This window comes from Cuculus canorus, chromosome 21 (assembly GCF_017976375.1).
Source record: "Cuculus canorus isolate bCucCan1 chromosome 21, bCucCan1.pri, whole genome shotgun sequence".
NCBI lineage: Eukaryota > Metazoa > Chordata > Aves > Cuculiformes > Cuculidae > Cuculus > Cuculus canorus.
The window spans coordinates 7,476,805-7,495,844 of NC_071421.1; the positions used below are offsets into that span (position 1 = coordinate 7,476,805).

General features: G+C 52.2%; 1 protein-coding gene across 1 annotated transcript; it reads left to right on the top strand.

The window, feature by feature from the left end:
• Positions 1-6,437: 6,437 nt before the first annotated feature.
• Positions 6,438-19,025, top strand: LOC104055152 (protein-arginine deiminase type-2). The gene is made up of 16 exons (XM_009556238.2): positions 6,438-6,759; positions 8,145-8,331; positions 8,412-8,481; positions 8,635-8,696; positions 8,778-8,895; positions 9,487-9,612; positions 11,005-11,183; positions 11,376-11,479; positions 11,621-11,732; positions 11,811-11,918; positions 14,118-14,269; positions 14,918-15,062; positions 15,691-15,784; positions 16,559-16,644; positions 16,817-16,945; positions 17,707-19,025. Exons 1-16 carry the CDS (start codon positions 6,668-6,670, stop codon positions 17,938-17,940), a joined length of 1,998 nt encoding a protein of 665 aa, XP_009554533.2. The 5' UTR covers positions 6,438-6,667; the 3' UTR covers positions 17,941-19,025.
• Positions 19,026-19,040: the final 15 nt, after the last annotated feature.

A 19,040-nucleotide genomic window follows, 5' to 3' on the forward strand; every position in this document is an offset into this window, starting at 1 on the left:
TCCATATTAGGACTCCAAAGCTTATTGCATTAAACATTCGGACTCCTCCTGCAGCACAACGTGGTTGTTTAGGGTTATTACAATACGTGGTATCATTAAAATAAAGCGTTTTCTTTAAAACGACCCAAATTTTCCATCTAGCCTCTCCTGGTGAATCACGGCCTCAGCTGCCCCATTAGTGCAATGCCCAAATAAACCCTAACTAAAGGAAATGTTTGCTCAGGTCAGTCCTTCCCATCCTAAAAACTCCTGAGGAGCGCGCCGGGTAGAAACAAGTGCAGGGAAAACTGGTTATTTGGCAGGCAGGGAAGGGGAAAACAAACAAACAACAACAAAACAACGACGAGAGGCTTTCAGTGGAAATTATAAGTCCTTGGTGTTTCGCTTGGACCTTACGTTTCGAGGGAGGATTTTTGAGCACGCAGCAAAACTCCCACGGGAAACATTCCCATCGCTGGGAGATGTCGTCTACTGGAGACTGTCATTTCTCTCCAGGTCATCCCAGGAGGCTTTGCTTGCCTGCGAAGAGGGAAACCGGGTGAGATCAATCCTGCTGAAGCAGGAGGTTTCTGCGGTGCTCAGGGATGGAGGTGGCAGCTGAGATGGGGAAAAAAAGGCAGCAGAGGGATGGGGAGCACACAGAGAGCCCCGCTGTCACAAGGCTCCTTCGCCACAGGGCAACGTGGTCCCCGTTCTCACGGGGCGTTAGCGACGCAATGGGCAGGAGAAACAAGCAGCAGGACCCCTTACAAGCCTAAAAGGTCAAAGCGAGCTCAGCAGAGCAAGAAGGATCAGTCCCCACCACCGCACCGAGCTGCACATCCGCAGCCGAAGGAGCTGTGACCTATGCACATCTTCCCCTGTAAGATCAAACCAGCTGATTTAAACATCTCCCAGCCGGGCTATATTAAAGGGCTCCTTCTGACTTTAATTGCAGCAGAAAACAAACAGCACTGTCTCTCGTATGCGACCACGGCTTTAATAAGATCGTGGGAGCCTGCTGGCACGGCCAGGATGCTCAAGTGGGGAATGCTAGAGGCATTTCCAGGCTCTCCAGGACCTTGCCCTGCTTGAGATTTTAGATAAAACCCTGTTTGCCAAAACCCAGCATGAGCCAAAGTCACAATGTTCAGAGATTCGTGAGTTTAGTTGGTTCTTGAGCCCCCCTGGGGGATCACAGCATTCCCACACCCCTAAAGCCCTTCAAGCTCGGGCAAAGCAGAGCTGGCACGGCGGGCAAGGAGCTCACGGCATCCTCCAAGAAGAGCCTGGCCACGGCAGCATCTCTACCAAGACAGCTGCAAGGTGGATTTCCCACTCGTGGCTGCTGGTCACACTGGTTTGGACTGGGCCCAGTGCTGAGCTTGCTGCCTGCTGTGATTTTAGCATCGTATCCTGCTCGGCTGGTTTGAGCCCTGTGCTGGGCAGGGAACACACCTTAATCCCCAAGGGGTCAGGCAGGTATGGTCTGTAATCTGGAAGGAGGCGGAGGACAGTGGTTTGGGGCTCCCCATGAGGACCTCAGCAGAGGGTTTGAGAGCACGCACTTCTCCAAACCCACCCCAGATCACACTCATCCAGAAAGGATGGAGACACAGTGCTGAAACCTCATCTCCAGTTTGGGGTTGAGGATTTTTTTCCAGCCAGTTTAGTCACGGCACATTTTGTGCCACCACAGATGCTCGCTCAAGCCTAAACCACCTTGTCTTCATTGGGTGGTACCTACACTCACCTCTTCTTCCTTCTCCACCTGCTATTAGCACGGACATGCCCATGCACAGGCAGAATGACGATTTTAAGTCATCTGTCCCATTCAGAGCTGAGTGTTTCTTCCTAATAACACCTTGTCCTGAGAAGTTGCTATTAAGATCCCCAGTACACGACCGGTGGCAACCTGTCTGCCCATCAGACAGAGTGACCTTGGCTTTTGGGGGCTCATTTCATCTTTTTCCCAATCTCAGCCTCTTTCTAGCCACGACAGAGCAAGACCTGATCCTGCCATGGTCCCCCAGAAACTCCATGAATAGCCCAGACCCCCTCAGGATGTTTCTTCTCCCCCATCCTGCGCTGCCACTCTGTCAAGGAAAGTTTGATAATCTCCCTAAGCTGATAATTACCCCTTATTTATTTCTCTGCATGTGTAATTGCAGGCAGGAACTTTTAAGAGCCATGTCAGCCTAATTACTCCAACAGGGCAAGGCATCAAACCAGTTATCAAGTCCCGCTCGGGTTTCCATGGGGGTTTATTTTCTTTAGGCGTGTAGCTGTAACAGCAGGGCAGGAGCATCCCAAATGGGCACCACGTTCCCTCTTGAGGTTGTGCCTTCCGTGTCCCAATTGGAAGCCGGAGAAGAAGGGCAGGAGGCTGGTCTGGAGCAGGAAAATGTGCTTTTAAAGCTGGTAAAACCCAACAGGTTGGTGTGAGTCCAGGTAAAACCTGGATCTGCAACCACTTTCTCATGGGTGAGAAAGCACTAAAAATCCCCCTCCATCCTTTCTTCTCCCCTCCAAGAAGGCGTCTGCCCGCTGGGAGACTTCATACCTGCCAATCCACAAAGCAAAGCACCTCGTAAAAGCAAAGCACCCTGTAAAACTCCTTTTTCCCCAGGGCTGAAGCCTTGTCTGTACCCCTGCGCTCGCCCTGCCCACGCTCTCCCCCAGCTTCACACTCAGTTTGCTGCCCTATAAAGATCTCCCTCGCTGGGGCGTGCTGGATGCCTCCTCCACAGAGGGCAATAAAGCCACTGGTAGGCTTAGCTTCACCCAAGCTCCTTCCCCCTTGCCGGTGGGTTGGCTTCACCTCCTGTTTGCCTCTTCTAAAATAAAGGCAGGAATGGGCAGGAATGGGCAATGCCTCATGGCTCAAACGGGCACCTGTTTGCACCTCCTAAACACTAAAGGTCATCTTGAAAGGATGTGACAAAGTGAACATTTCCCTCCTACTCTTTGCAATAAGGCACGTGTCTGCACGAAGGAAGCCACAAAACAACCCCAAAACCCTTCACCGGGCACTCACGGAGCTTCAAACTCCCTTGCACCCACTACTCGGTCCTCCCCGGGGTGGAGATGCACGTGTAAAGCCTCAGGAATCAGTTGGCTGGGGTTGTTCGCGAGCTCCGGCACTGGGAGCTGATCCCAGGTCCTGGAAATGAGGGCAGGCAGAGATCCACCAGCGGTGGGGAAGTTTGTGCAGAGCAGCTCCTTATCTGGCTGATCTGCTTTTTAAAGAAAGCAGAGAACTCCTCGGACCAGATTGACTATAGCCATGAAACCACAAGCCTCCAGACATCCACACGTGTGCGTATACATAACTATCTCCACATCTCTACGCGTCTTGTGATGGTTTACCAGTTCTTGATCTCCCACCTGATAGCACAGAGCAGAGCCTGCATCAAGAAAAGCCCTTCTGCCTCCTGGAAAGATCCCGGTCTCACAGCCTAACCCAAGGTTTATTGAGCAGCTGGTGGGGAAGTCACCCAGGTTCTCCATGTGATGGGGATAGGCAGTTCCAGTCCCCTCTCTGCACCACAACTGCCCTGCTCTCTCACTCCCAAACAAGATGTTGCATTGCTCGGTCAAAGCCTCTGCAAGAAGGATTTACTATTTTCCCCACCGCAGCTCCACAAAGACCTCCACGGTTTTGCAAAGACCAGAAGAAGATTTGAAAGATCCCAAGAAACTTTGAAAGACCCCAGTCCTTGTCAAGATTCCTGAAAGGTCACAAAGACCCTGTGTGGATTGCACAGAACTCCAAAGGTCCGCAAAGACCATAAGCTCTGAAAGACCTCAAGAACCTTGAAAGACTCCAAGAACCTTTGAAAGACCCCAATGTTTGCCAAGACCCCCAAAAGGTTACAAAGACCCTGTGCGGCTTGCAAAGAAACCCAAAGGTCCGCAAAGCCTCCAGGAAGCTTGCAAAGACCCTAGAAGGCTCGCAAAGTCTCCAAGAAGATTTCATAGTCTCACAGAATTATAGAATGCCAGGTTGGAAGGGACTGGAAGGGCCATACAGACCAACATTTTAGGTGATATATAGTTTAAATGAGACAGCCAAGAACCCCATTGAGCTGAGCCTTAGAAGTGTCCAGTGTAGAGGAATCCACCGCTTCCTCTACCACGGCTTACAAAGATCAAACCTGGTTTCCACTAACCCCAGGAAACCTGCAAAGACCCCATCTTCCTTTCACGCCAATGCCTCAATAACAGGAACTGATGCAGTGATGGCGAAATAGGCTTTTCCAGCCCCTTGGGCAGCCAGGGCCACCCAAAACCACCCCAGGACCACCCAAACATCCCTAGAGTCACCAAGGTTTCAATACCACGTTGGCTAGCAGGTAGCACTTGCTCCTGAGGTTCTGCCTGGCACGTGCTGAGGGCATCTACCAGCACAACCACAGCAGTTGGACCACAGAGGGAATAAACACATTGAAACCCTCCTGCTTATTTAAAATATCACAAATGATTTGGTGACCATGGGGTGTTTCTGTAAGAAGGGGAGGGTCTGGGGTTGGGGTTTTTATGGAAAGAATATTTAAGTAGTATGTGTTTTCCTTGCAGACAACTGAAATGCTACAGCCTTAAGAACGGGAATTGGGAAGTGAAAATGAAAAACAGAAAACAGATAAAAACAGAAGCTGCTTTTCACTCGTTTTCTTTCAAATCGGTTGGTTTATACCGCTATTTTCCCATCCCATGGGTCCTACAAGAAAGGTGGTGCCACCCCATTCCATGAAATGCCAGCTGCTGTCTCTGCTTTCGGGTAAAAAGAGAGGAAATGAGTCTCACATGGGGAAAAGTCCATCATCAGAGATGACTTATGCAAAAATGATGCATTTTTAGGTTGGCTTTTTCTTCTTTCTAACTCATTTCTCTTTCTGGATCCTCTTCCACCAGCATTTTGTACTGGTGGTTGAAATAGAGAGGGGTTACAAAGATAAATCGTGACTGACCACCCTGGATGGGTTCAATGCCAGGTTGGATGGGGCTTAGAGCAACCTGATCCAGTGGGAGGTGTCCCTGCCCATGGCAGAGGGTGGGACTGGATGGGCTTTGAGGTCCACTTCAGCCCAAACCATTCCATGATTCTACAATGCTTCTCAGCAGAAGGAGCATCTTCCACCTGCCAGCAGGTCCACTCCAAGGCCAGTATGTCCAAACCAGGTTCTTACATTCACAGAATCTTGGAATGGTTTGGGTTGGAAGGGACCTCAAAGCCCATCCAGTCCCACCCCAGCCATGGGCAGGGACACCTCCCACTGGATCAGGGGCTCCAAGCCCCATCCAACCTGGCCTGGAACCCCTCCAGGGATGGGGCAGCCACCGCTGCTCTGGGCAACCTGTTCCACCCACACAGGAAAACATTTCTTCCTGAGCTCTCATCTCAATCTCCCCTCTTTCAGCTCAAAAACATTCCCCTCATCCTGTCTCTTCTCTCCCTGATCCAGAGCCCCTCCCCAGCTTTCCCGGAGCCCCTTTCAGCGCTGGAAGCTGCTCTAAGGTCTCCCCGCAGCCTTCTCTTCTCCAGGTTGAACAACCCCAACTCTCTCAGCCTCTCCTCGGACAGGAGGTGCTCCAGCCCTCAGATCATATTCTTAGGGGAGAACACCTACAGCCTTTCATAAACCCCCCCCCCCTCGCCACAAACCTCATTTTTGCACGTGTTGTGCAGAAAAGCAAATAACCTTCACATCACTGAGCAAACTTCTGGGAATGAAAAGCCCTTGCTCAGATTTTCTCAAGTCATAGCAAAATAAAACCAGATGTGCTTCAGATGTGAAACTGGATTTGCACTTGTTTCCTACACCCCGGCCACAGAGGGAAGCAAGCGCTGAAAAAGAGAAGCCCAAAAGGGATATAAATAGGCAACATCAACCTGAACATTTCTGCTCTTCGCTAATTGCTTGTGGCTTCCAAAAACTGGGGCAGAAGTTTGGGTTTTCAAATGAATCTTTCCCTTGATGCTAATAAATAATGCAAATGCCCGCGTAGGCAGCAATTGCTCCCGACGTGCTCCGCTGCAGGGTGGCAAAGCAGCAGGTTCACCATGCAAAACCACCTTTGATTTCCCCTCGTCATCAACCGGCTCCTCAGCTTCCCTTTGAAAATAAGGAGCAGGGGGGAAAAGGCGAGTCCTGCTCTTGCCTCAGGGATGGAAAATTGTATTTCTTCCTCCTGAGAGCTGTCAGGGCTTTTCCCTAGAGAGCAAAAAAAGAGCGGATACCTCAGCAGCCAAAGCGCTGCAAAATCGCCTCCGTGTCGGGCTGCTCGTCCGTGTTTGGGGTTGAGGAGATACTGGAAGGACCGGGAGCTGGGAACGGCTGGGGGAGCTCCTTGCCCAGGGCTGGGAGCTGGCTGGGCTTCAGGCCAACTGCCCTCCTTCTCCATCCCTTCCCTCCCTCAGGGATCACTTTCATGGGGCTTTAGAGGGTCCAATCCAACCGCCCCCTCCCTTCAGACCGGGGTGGGAGCTGCAAATTTGTCATCCCAAACTCTGCAGGCTCCAAAAGCCGATTGATTTGTTGCGGGGCCAGTTGAGGAGGACGAGGGAGACGGGCCAGGGAGGAAGGAGAAGCGGGTGGGTGCTGCCGGGGCACTCGGTGCCACCCAGAGAAGGTGGGCAAGGGGCTGCGTGCCCATCATCGGGGCATCCAGGCTGCTGCGTGGGGAGATGCCGCGAGATCGCACGCTCCGCTTGGAGCACGGGAACCGCATCGAGGCCCTGTGCGTGCTGGGCACCTGCATCTCCGCCGATGTCTACGGGTGAGTGGGACACCCTAACACTCCCCTTCCTCTTCCACTTTTACCCCTCCTTTATCCTTCTGCTGATCCCCTCTCCTCATTTTTCCCTTCGCTCCCCCAAAACCCACAGCCCTGACACTGTGATTTAATGCTATTTTTGGGCAAAATCCTCCCTGGGCTTTGCCAATCTGGCTTTCCGTGGTGTATTTACCCTGGGTCTGCCATGGCTTTGATCCATTTGCGGTCAACAGATCCACTGTCATCTCAGAAAGCTGTTGGAGAGCCGAGGGATGAGCAGGAACCATGGGGCTGGACTGCGAAGGAGGGGATGCGGCTGGGAGAAGGGAGGAAAACGAGATCTAGTGACCAAGCAGTGTCCTGGGAAAGCATGCGAGTCCCACCAGCCCCGCACCCCGAAACCAAACCCAACACTGCGCGGCAAGATAATTATTGCCCCAAAGGAAAAATTTTAAAAGCTCATTTCATAGTTAATTCTGGTCTTTGCTGCTTTTGCAAATCTCGCCCTCGATATCTAAGCCAAGCAGGGCAGTTACAACTCATCTGGCATCTCTCCGGGTCAAATCTCCTCCCGGTGGGATCCCCAAACCCCAGAAACAAGGAAACCAAACCAGTTTTTCCATGCATAATTAAATGTAATTTAAGAATTCAAGCAACGCCTGGGCAGTAGCAAAGGAGCACTCAGATTTCCTCGCCCCAACGCTGCAGGTTCGGTGCTGCCAGCATCCAGAAACCCAATAAATGCTGCTGTAATGGTGATACAGGGCGAGCTCTTGGGTGTCAGCAGCAAGCACGCTCAAAGTGAGCCTGCACGTCGGGTGCTGCAAGCCACCCAAAAATAATAACCCTGGGAAGATGGGGAAATTAGGAACAAGGAGCCAGGAGAGTAGGAAGGGATGCACGGAGCAGCTGGGGAAGAGCAAGGGCACATCAGACTGGGAGCAGCACAGCAGCAGCTGCTTTGGGGTTGGATAAAATCGCCCTGAAAATTAGAGTTTCCCATGGTAAAGTCTCTCTTTACGCCATCACGATGAGTTGTTAAATACTGGGTTTGCCTCAGCTGGAAAATAGACATAGATTTCTCCATTGAAGTGCAAATCTGAGTTCAGCTCCAGCAGCACCGAGCGTTTTGGCGGTGATTATTATAGATTACAAACTACACCAACGGCTACAAAATAGACCTATTTTGTTAAAATAGCTTGTTCTGCCCTGAAAAATGACACTTCAAGCATTCCCAAGAAGGGAGGAAAGGGCAGAAAGGTGCCGACAGTGAGCGTGGAGACGCCAGCATGCCCAGTCTTGGCTGTGATCTGGGCACTGGGATGAATCGCAGCGAGAACAGGATGCTTTCGGTGCAAACCTCTAAAACCAGCAAGTGTTTTTGGCAGGGCGGCCCCAGCTGGAGCAGTGTCCTTCGGCGTGAAGCACACGGAGGGGGTGAGAGTAGAGGTGGTTTGCTGGGGCCAAGCAGAGGTCGGGTCAGCCATCGATAGCGGGACACGGTGGCCGCTGGATGAGGGGACGGTCCTGAGGTTCAGCATGAGCCGAGCCAGCACCGAGGTCAATGACAACAAGGTAAGAAGTGGGGTGGTAGGGTGTGGGACATCCACGGAAGGAGAACATCCTTCCCCAACATGGGATTTGGGGGTTTGCAGGTAACTGTCAGCTTTTACGCAGAGGGAGGGCAGCACATCAACCAGGCCGGGGTCTTCTTCACCGGCATCGGTGAGTACGAAGGCTTCTGTGATGCAGCAATCCATCTTCACCCCCTTGGTCCCTTGGAGTAGGGTGCTGTGGTGTCGGGGTAGAGATGGACTCAAGTCTGCCAGTTCTGAGAGGTTTTTGCCCCTGGGATAATGGTGGGTTCTGTCCATCCAGGGATCTCGCTGGACGTCGATGCGGATCGGGATGGCGTGGTGGAAAAGAACAACCCCAACAAGGTAACTGAGCCTCTTCCACCGCACCGAAATCCACAGGCTTGCAAGAGCCTGACCTCACTAAGCCCCAGCGGGGTGTTTTAGGCAACCTGGACCTGGGGTCCTGAGGGACACGGAGCCATCCTGCTCGTTGGCTGTGACAAGGAGAGCCCCTTCACTCCAGCCTCAGACAGCAACAACGAAAGAGTATTCAATAAAGAAGGTAACATAGCTTCCAAAAAAATCACAGAAAGCAAAAAAACGCTCTGTTATTCCCCCTCTTTGACCTTTTTTGGAGATGACATGTTTCTTGGGAACCTAGTTCCCAGGAGCTGCTCTCCACCAAGTTGCTGAGTAAGCTTCCAACATGGGAATTTTTCTGTTTTAATGCCATGCAAAGTAATTGTGGTGAAGCAAGGGCACGAAGCATGGCCAGAAACCAGTGGGGATGCCAATGCTGGAAGAGCTTGGCCCAGGAATGCTTCGAGGTCAAAGGAGCTTGGGGCAAGAAATGCGGCTGGCAGCCAGGAATTCACCCGCCTATTCCTGGAAAACTAAAACCACGCGAAGCTGGTGCCCAACGGCTTCTTAAGGGCAGGGACCGGCCGTGCCAGGGCTGTTGGGAAAAGTAAAAAGGGCATTTATTTCAAAGCCCAAGCCACAAGCTTTGCTCGCAGGGCTGCAGGTTGTTTTTCCAGCTTGCAAAGGCTGGTAGCAAGGGAAGAGCAGATTCCTTGGCATGGGAGATGTAAATCCCAGGAGGGATTCTCTGTGCAATCCCCCATCACCCAGGCTTTTTGTGTTTGCACCCCAGATTTGCTGGATATGTCACGGATGGTCTTGAGGACCGAAGGGCCACAGCGCCTGCCCCGAGGGTACGAAATTGTTCTCTATATTCCCGTCTCCGATGCTGACAAAGTTGGGGTCTTTTATGCTCAGAGTAAGTCCTTCCTCACCTCCTCCACCGCCCCTCCCTTCTCAGTTGTGGTGCTTTTGAGATCCCTGCAAGCTCTTTTCTTTCCATTGGTGACCTTCTCCTCTCCATGGTCTTCAAACGGTGTTTCTGAAGTGAATCACATCCCCATAGAATAGTTTCAGTTGGAAAAGGCCTTTAAGATCATCGAGTCCAACCCCTTATCCAGCCCTGCTAAATCTGCCTCTAGACCATGTCCCCAAGTACGACATCTATTCATCTCTTAAACCCCTCCAGGGATGGAGACTCCACCACCCCCCTGGGCAGCCTCTGCCAATGCCTGAGAACCCTTTCTGGAAAGAAATTCCTCCCAATATCCAACCTAAAACTCCCCTGGTGCATCTTAAGGCCACTTCCCCTTGTCCTGTCACCGCCTACCAGGGAGCAGAGCCCAGCACCCACCTCCCCATCAACCTCCTTCCAGGAGCTGCAAAGAGAGATGAGGTCTCCCCCCTCAGCCTCCTTTTCTCCAGGTTAAACAGCCCCAGGGCCCTCAGCCGCTCCTCACAAGGCTTGTGCTCTAAACCCCTCCCCAGCTCCATTCCCTTCTCCGGACGCGCTCCAGCATCTTGACATCCAATGCCCTCAGCATATTTATCCAGTGTTGAATATTCCCTCTTTTAAATCACTTGAAACAATTTGGAGATTAACAAGCAGAGGCACAGGCCCATAAAGCCGTTTATCCAAGGTCATCCAACAAAGGAGAAGCAATAAAAAAACCACATGTCCTGACACCCAGATGCTTTTTCGATGACGGCAACACATTCTACAATGCATTTTCCCCTCTTTGTTCCCCATTGCAGGCACTGGGATTTATTCCCTGGGACTTAAAGCCATCACTCAGCCCAGAAATGTGCCATTAAGCAGCTTGGTCTTGTCCTCCAGTACCGAGACAGTCGGTCAGTGGGGGAACTGGTGGCATTGCCATCCCATGGCAGGTCAGAAGTCACTGCAAGGGCAGAAATACCATGAAAACATCTTCCCAATGACTTCTTTCCCCAAGGAAATGCCAAGACAAGAGAAGCCATGGATGCTCCATCCCTGGAGGTGTTCAAGGCCAAGTTAGACGGGGCTTTGAGCCCCCTGATCCAGGGGGTGGAGCTGGATGGGCTTTGAGGTCCCTTCCAACCCAAAGTGTTCTGATTCTATGGCATTTTTCCTCACCCTTCTTGTGCACGACTGCAAAATTGAGGGCCCCCTAACTCCTGCTTTAAAGTACTTCCACCAGATGAAGTTGTACGCATTCACAGAAGCGGAGAGTTTCCAGCAGAGGGGATTTAGTACCTCGTTGCACACAAGCAAAATAAACTTGGAATCACCACTGAGACTTCAGAAATTGCCCCCTTTCTCTTCTTGCAGATCCCTTCTTCGGGCAGCGCTACATCCATGTGCTGGGCCGGAGGAAGCTGCACCACACCGTGCAATACACTGGTGGGACTGCCGAGCTCGACTTCTTCGTTGAGGGGCTCCGCTTTCCAGACGACAGCTTCCCTGGACTGGTCTCCATCCACGTCAGCCTCCTGGAGACCCTTTCTGAGGTCTGAAAGTTCTGGGGAAGGGGTGCAGATGGGAGGCTGCAACACTCTGAGGGGCACGGAGAACGAGATGGGGATTGAATGGAGAGGAGTCCCCACTCATTTACCCCAAAAGGGACCTCTGAGGTAGAGGGTTTGGTGGGAATAGTGGTAAAAAGGGTGTGGAAAAAGCTCGTTTCTTCTTGCCTCCCCCAGGGTATCCCCCACACACCAATCTTCACTGACACAGTTGTGTTCAGGGTAGCACCGTGGATCATGACGCCCAACACTTTGGCACCGGTGAACGTCTTCGTCTGCAGGTAAAGGCCAAGGGATGATGTCCCATGGTCACCAAGACAGGCCAGGGAGGAGATGGGCAGGGAGAAAGGCAGCTGCCTGTAGGGGAAATCCATCCTCCAGAAGCCCTTCATCCCCTTCCCTCCTGCCATCCACTTTCCCAGCATGAAGGACAACTACCTGTTCATCAAGGAGATAAAAAACCTGGTGAACAAGGCTGGCTGTGAGCTGAAAGCTTGCTTCGGCTACATCAACCGTGGGGACCGCTGGATGCAGGTAGGTGGGCACTAGAGAAGGGGTGAAGCTTTCCCGCCCTGCTGATTCGCTCCATGAGTGTTTCCCTTCCTTCTTTAGGATGAGATTGAGTTTGGCTACACCCACGCTCCCCACAAAAGCTTCCCGGTGGTGCTGGACTCCCCTCCAGATGGAGGGCTGGAGCAATTCCCCATCAAGGAGCTGCTGGTAAGAGCAGGACAGTTGCTTGCATTGCCCGAGGAGCAGAATGGAGGTTTTTACACTCAATCTGTTTAACCTTTCCGAAATTCCTTGGCTCCTTGGAGGCCCTGTAATGGATTGCCTCAAAAATGAGAATTTAACACCATTTCTTCTCTGCATGGAGATATCATGCCATCCACTTCCAGCTGGGAGACCACCCACAGCCTCATCCCCTGCCCCAAACCAAGGATCAGAGCCCAATCCACACAAGGAAAACCCTGTATCCAGAAGGTGCTGGAGGAGAGGGGCAAGGAGCAGCTCCTGCCCCTGGGAACAAGATACTCCAGCCAAGCTCTGGGCCAGGGGTGGATTTCTTCACCCTGGTCGTGCAAGCAATGAGATGGTTTTTCCTTTCCTCCTTGACGCCTCTGAGTATGCAGCAGCAGAGAGGAAAGGAAAGCATGAGAGGGGTCAATTTACTTCCTCGGAAGAGAACGAGATGCAGTCAGCTGACAAAAACATCCCTGTGGGGCTTCTTTGCCAAGACCGAGGGCCAACCATGGGCAAGGCATGCCGAGAGAGCTGCCAGGGAGAGAAGCGACCCTGGCCAGGACGCTTTTGGGGGAGCCCAGCATGGCAAAAAGATGGCTTGGATGATCCCTTTGAGATACCACCATGCAGAAAGGGCAGAACATCCCCAAATCTCTGCTCCACATACCCAAGCAGGCCCTCCAACAGCCTCAACCTTGGTTGTCTCTCCGACAGTAACGGGAGAAGAGGATAGCTCACTTTTTTTTTTTTTACTGCACATCACTTTAGGAGAGGTTAAGTGCTTTGAAAAGCATTGAAATCCATCGTTTCTCATGCCTGAAATGAGTACATGCAGTCCCGGATTCACGAGGCGAGATGGAATAGAGCACTGATCTGCTCCGTCGCAAATAAGCCGGGCGCCCGCTCCTTCCCAGCCTCTTTAGGAATTGCTTTGCTTCATATTTAGCGAAGCAATTTCAGCCCTTGGAGCTGCTAACGCATTATAGACTCCAATTTCTACTTTGAAGCCTCCCCTAATCCCCACCTCCTATCTTTCCAATCTCATTTTCCAGCTAGGAATATTTAGCCAAAATCAACATGCACAGGGTCCTCCTCGCGCCCCGGCCAAGCCCTAAGCCCCTAGGACCCCGCGCCAAGGAAAAAGGAGACGAGAGGGAATTAGCCCCTCAAAATCAATCTGGAACTGATAGGGCTTGGATGCGACATGCCAACCTGGGATGAACCAGCGCCTTGACAGTTGAAACCATAGCGGCTCCGTGGTTTATTAAAATGAAATAAGCCAAGAGCAGGTGTTTTGTGCTCCGTGCCCTCCCGCAGCACCCGAGGGAAGGATCCAACCCTCCCCAAAAATGCATAGAGACCCACAGGGAAAGACAGCAGTGGCTCCCGGCTTTTCCAAACACCTTCAATTTAAAGATCTGAAAGAAATTTCTAGATGATAACCACGCACCCTCAGACTCCTTGTTCATTTTGACCAACCCTGATACTTGGTTTACCCCTATGGAAATCCAACACTAATAAGTGACTGGGATTTAATGCAAACCCAACTGATCTTGTCCCACGAGCTGCCCTGAGCTCCAAGCCCACCTTGACTTGAACTGGATTGCAAGGACAGGTTCACAGTGGGATTTTTGTCCCATCACTCCCATTTCTGCCCTGTTTTAAACATCACAACGCTTCCCATCGGCATTTAACCCTGGTACATCACTAATTACCCCTGCATGCACAGCATTTTAAACCCCAGAATATATTAACTGTTAAAAATCAGAGCTTAATGGTATTTAAGTGAAGTACAGCCCTTCAGGTGGCTCTTATGCCTGGGGTGGATTTACCCTCCAGAACTGAAGTTCATCTTGTTTGACAAGAGCCATCCAGAAACTCAGCTTTGGGGCTACCCCAGTACCTAATTAGCTTAATGCGGGCACTTAAACATTGGCTGTGGGACAGCAGAGGAGATCTCTCCCTAGCTCAACATCCCAGCTCTGCCCCTGCCATTTACCACTCATTACTGAGCCCAGATGACCCAGAGACCTTTATCTTCTTGCCTTTCTCTTCCTCTCCCCATCCATGGAAAAGTTTCACTCCCAGCATTTTTACCTGCTGGAGCAGGTCTGAGCCCAGCAGGAGGGATAAAAGCAAAGGCAGGGGGGAACTCAGCAATTTCTCTTTCCCCAGGGCCCCGACTTCGGCTACGTGAGCAAAGAACCCCTCTTTGAAGCCATCACCGGCCTTGACTCCTTCGGCAACCTGGAGGTCAGCCCACCTGTGACCGTGGCAGGGAAGGAGTATCCCTTGGGGAGGATCCTCATTGGCAGCAGCTTCCCCACGTAAGAGATGGGGAAACCATATGTTTAGAAGCAAAGGAACCCAAATTGCCTCTAAATATCATGAAAACCAAAACCACATTAAGGGTCTCGATTAGCCATACCCTGAACAGCTGCAACTCCGGCACCCTATGGAGTGGGTGCATCCAATCTCTGCCTTCACCTTCAACTCTCCTTACTTTCCTCTACCTTAGTAGTGATTTATGGGTTTGTACATAGTGATGTATAAATATTTATTCCCTTTATTTCCTCTCTCCTGCGTTGGGGTTGCTCAGCCTGAAGAAGAGAAGACTCCGGGGGACCTTAGAGCAGCTTCAAGGGCTGAAAGGGGCTCCAGGAAAGCTGGGGAGGGGCTCTTGGTCAGGGATAAGATGAGGGGGAACGGCTTTGAGCTGAAAGAGGGGAGATTGAGATGAGATCTTGAGGAGAAATGTTTTTCTGTGAGCGTGGGGAGGCCCTGGCCCAGGTTGCCCAGAGCAGTGGTGGCTGCCCCATCCCTGGAGGGGTTCCAGGCCAGGTCGGATGGGGCTTGGAGCAAAGTGATCCAGTGGGAGGTGTCCCTGCCCATGGCAGGGAGTGGGACTGGGTGGGCTTTAAGGTCCCTTCCAACCCAAATCACTCCATGAGTCCATGATTCTATTTTGCCCCCAGATCTGTAGGGAGGAGAATGACCAGAGTGGTGCGGGATTTCCTCTACGCCCAGCAAGTGCAGGCTCCCGTGGAGCTCTACTCCGATTGGCTGTCCGTGGGCCAAGTCAGTGAATTTGTCACTTTTGTGCCCACCTCCGATGCAAAGGTATCCCAAAACCCCATGCTGCTCCATGGTTTCTCTTCCGAGCATTTAATCCCACTAGGGCACCTCTTGGGAAAACCCCAAAGCTCTTTTCTTTGACTGTCTCAGCCCATTATTCACTGGGGTTCTCACCCCTGTCCCAGAAATGAAGGATCCGAACACAAACAGGGACTTGTTAAGCTACCAATCAACACAGTCAGAAGAAAGATTCCTACAAAGGCAATCCAAAAAACTTAAATGTTAGCATCCACAAAAAAAATACCAGCCCAGACAGAAACCGCTCCTTTTACTCACCACCCCAGCTCACCCAAAGAGCCAGCAAACTCCCTCCCAGGGGTTTATACACCCCACCTGTGGTGGGCAGGATTGGACCCAGCTGCAGTTTTCCTCCCTGTCTCAGCAGTATTTTAACCCTCGGGGCAGTGGGTATGTATTTGCCATAAAGAGCACAAAACAGCACTTCATTTGGACACAGATCTCAGTTTAGGATTAAAAAAAAAGGCACTAACAGCAAAGACGCCTAATTCTAAGAGTTTATGCTTAAGTTCCTTGTAAAAACAAGCCCCTGAGGTCCCCCAAAGCCTTGGGTGAGGCACTTTTGGTGATGGCTCTCCGTTCCCTCTTGCGCCAGCGATTTCGGATGCTGATGGCCAGCCCGGCGGCGTGCTACAAGCTCTTTCGGGAGAAGCAGAAGGAGGGCCAGGGCGAAGCCACCATGTTCAAAGGCAAGGGGACAGCGGGCGGCTTGGGATGAGCTTTGATGTCAGCTGAGCCAGCCAGAGCCGTCCCACCGAGCAGCCGGCACGAGGGCGGCAGCGCCTGACCAACGTGCGGGTATCGGGGGGACGTGGGGAACTTTTCCCACCCAGTTGCCCTTCACGGCTGGCAGGCAGGATGCCTGCCCACCATACCCAGCCTCCTCAAGCCCTATTTTGGGAAAGCGAGTGGGACGTGAGGGATAAAGCCCTCTGCATGGAGGAGATGCTTGCTTGGTGGGATGGAGCATCTCTGTAAATGCCAGAAGAGTTCCAGCACAGAGTGGGACAACCGAGGGCTCGAACGTCACTGCTTTTTCTTGCTTGCCTTTCCCTCCCTTCAGCAATGACCTTTGGGTTGCAGGTTTGGGCATTCTTCGGTTGTGGTTCTGAGCATCATCCATCTGTGATGGGGGCAGGGGAAGATCTCCGTGCCTCCATGGGACTTCTAGGGTCACTGCCAACTGACCAGGTCCTGTTCATCCCAAAATAAGGGGTGGAAGTGGCAGCTAATGACCCCTGTGGGCAGGAGGATGGATGACAGGACCTCTCCAATGCTCTTTCCAACACAAAGAGCTTTGTCTCCCACCCAGTTACCCAACAAATTAAGAACTGAGACTCCCAGCAGGCATTATCCCCAAGCTCAGGGAACTGGGATTTGGGGGGCTTTTTCCATCTCTATGCCTTCTTTTAAGCCAGGGTCCTACCACATCGCTCCATTTTGATGGGGCTTTGCATTTTCAGGGTACTCAGGGACAGACACGAAACGGGTCACCATTAACAAGGTCCTTTCCAACGACATCCTGGTGCAGCAGAACCACTATGTCCAGGTAATAACCAATATTTTTTGTAATAATTGATATTTCTTGCAATAAGTGCCCCAGAGTGGTCACTACCCTTAAGGGAAGGGTTGCATTTTGGCTCCCCTCCTGCATGAGATGTTTCTGGGGATTGTGCCCACCTGTTCCCCCCACCTTGACCTGCTCTTCTTGATCCCCTAAGCGCTGCATCGACTGGAACAGGGACATCCTCAAGAAGGAGCTGGGTTTGACAGAGGAGGACATCATCGACCTGCCGGCCCTCTTCAAGCTCGACAAGCAGGGCAAAGCCGTGCCATACTTCCCCAACATGGTGAGGAGTGTCCCTGCTTACTGGGTCCTTGTCAAAAATCAGCTTATTCAGCCAAGTCAAGTCCTCAAAGTCATCCCCAAAATGCACACTATTTACAGCTGCCCAGAAAAAGAATCATAGAATCACAGAATCATTAAGGTTGGAAAATATCTCTAAGCTAAAGCAGTCCAACCGTCAGCCCAACCCACCACACCAGCTAAACCATGTCCCAAAGTGCCACATCTGCACGCTTGGTATAAGGACAAGCCTGGGTCTACCACAATTTAGTGGCTTTGTGTTGCTTTTGGTTGGAGTTAACTAAGTAGTTTTGAAGCAAAAACCTTTCAAAGCAGTGAGTTTGCAAGGTGTGGGGCAAATTTTAATGATAAAAAAGGAGAAAACAATACTGATTTTGGAGGCCTGAGGAACAGTGTTTGCAAAGAGTGGTGTTGATGTCCCAAGGGGAGGGTTAGGTTGGACAATAGAAAAAGGTTCTTCCCCCAGAGGGTGGTGGAGCACTGGAACAGTTCCCCAGGGGAGCAGTCAGGGCACCAAGCCTGACAGTATTCCAGAAGTATTTGGCCAACACCCCAGATACACAGTGTGAATGTTGGGGTGTCCTGTGCAGGGACAGGAGTTGGACGTGAAGGTCTTTGTGGGTCCCTTCCAACTCAGGACATTCTACGATTCCATGATTTTGGAGTGAGGCTGATGAAGGACGGTGGCTTTCCCTTGGCTTCATCGGTTCAAGGCTGCTGGGCTCACCTTGTGTCACCCCACAGGTCACCATGATCGTCCTGGCCAAGGACCTGGGCATCCCCAAACCCTTTGGCCCCGTGATGGGGGGCGAATGCTGCCTGGAACGACAGACTCGCTCCCTCCTGGAGCCCCTGGGCTTGCGCTGCCGCTTCCTCGAGGACGTGGCCTCCTACCACGGCAGCCTTGGGGAGGTCCGCTGTGGCACCAATGTCCAGCGACGGCCCTTCACCTTCAAATGGTGGCACATGACACCATAGAGGGGCGTCCTTCTCCCTCCGCAGTCACCCTCGGTGGCTTCTTCAGCGTGTGTTGCTTGCGATTCAGTCAATAAACAGATTTGCTGTGAGGAAAGAGGTGATAAATGAAATAATGAGGGATAATTAGGAGAGAAAGGGAGGGAAGCCCTCTCGGAGAGTGGGGGGGACACATGCCATTTCATAGAATCATAGAATCGCTTGGTTGGAAAAGACCTTGGAGACCGTAGAGTCCAATTGTCCCTGTCTGCTACTGAACCATCCCTGAGCACCTCCTCTGCCCGGCATTCAACCCCTTCCAGGGATGGGGACTCCACCGCCTCCCTGCGCAGCCTCTGCCAGAGCCTGAGAACACCTTCAGTGAAGGAATTTTTCCCACTATCCAATCTGAACCTCCCCTGGAGCAACGTGAGGCCATTTCCTCCCATCCCATGGCTGTCCCTCAGGAGCAGAGCCCAGCACCCACCTCCCCACAACCTCCTCTCAGGAGCTGCAGAGAGCCATGAGCTCTCCCCTCAGCCTCCTCTTCTCCAGGATAAACAGCCCCAGGGCCCTCAGCCGCCCCCACAACCCCTGTTCTCCAGACCCTTCCTCAGCTCCATTCCCTTCTCTGGATGCGCTCCAGCCCCTCCAGGTCCTTCTGGGAGTGAGGGGCCAGAACTGAACCCAGGATTCGAGGTGTGGCCTCCCCAGTGCCGAGTGCAGGGGGACGATCCCTTCCCTGCTCCTGCTGCCACCCCAGGGCTGAGCCAAGCCAGGATGCTGGTGGCCCTCTTGGCCACTGGGGCCACCACTGGCTCATGTTCAGCTACTGTTGACCAGCACCCCCGGGTCCTTCTCCTCCAGGCAGCTTTCCAGCCGTTCTTCCCCAAGTCCGGAGCTGCACAGGGTTGTTGTGAAAAAAGGGCAGGACCCGGCACTTGGTCTTGTTGAACCTCATTCCCCTGGTCTCAGTCCATGGATCCCACCTGTTTGGATCCCTCTGCAGAGCCTCCATCCCTTCTAGACTCTGGATCCAGACTGTCCCCATCCCTCTGCAGAGCCTTCTCACCCTCCAGCCCATGGATCCGACCCCAGACCCCTCTGCAGAGCCCTTTTTCCCT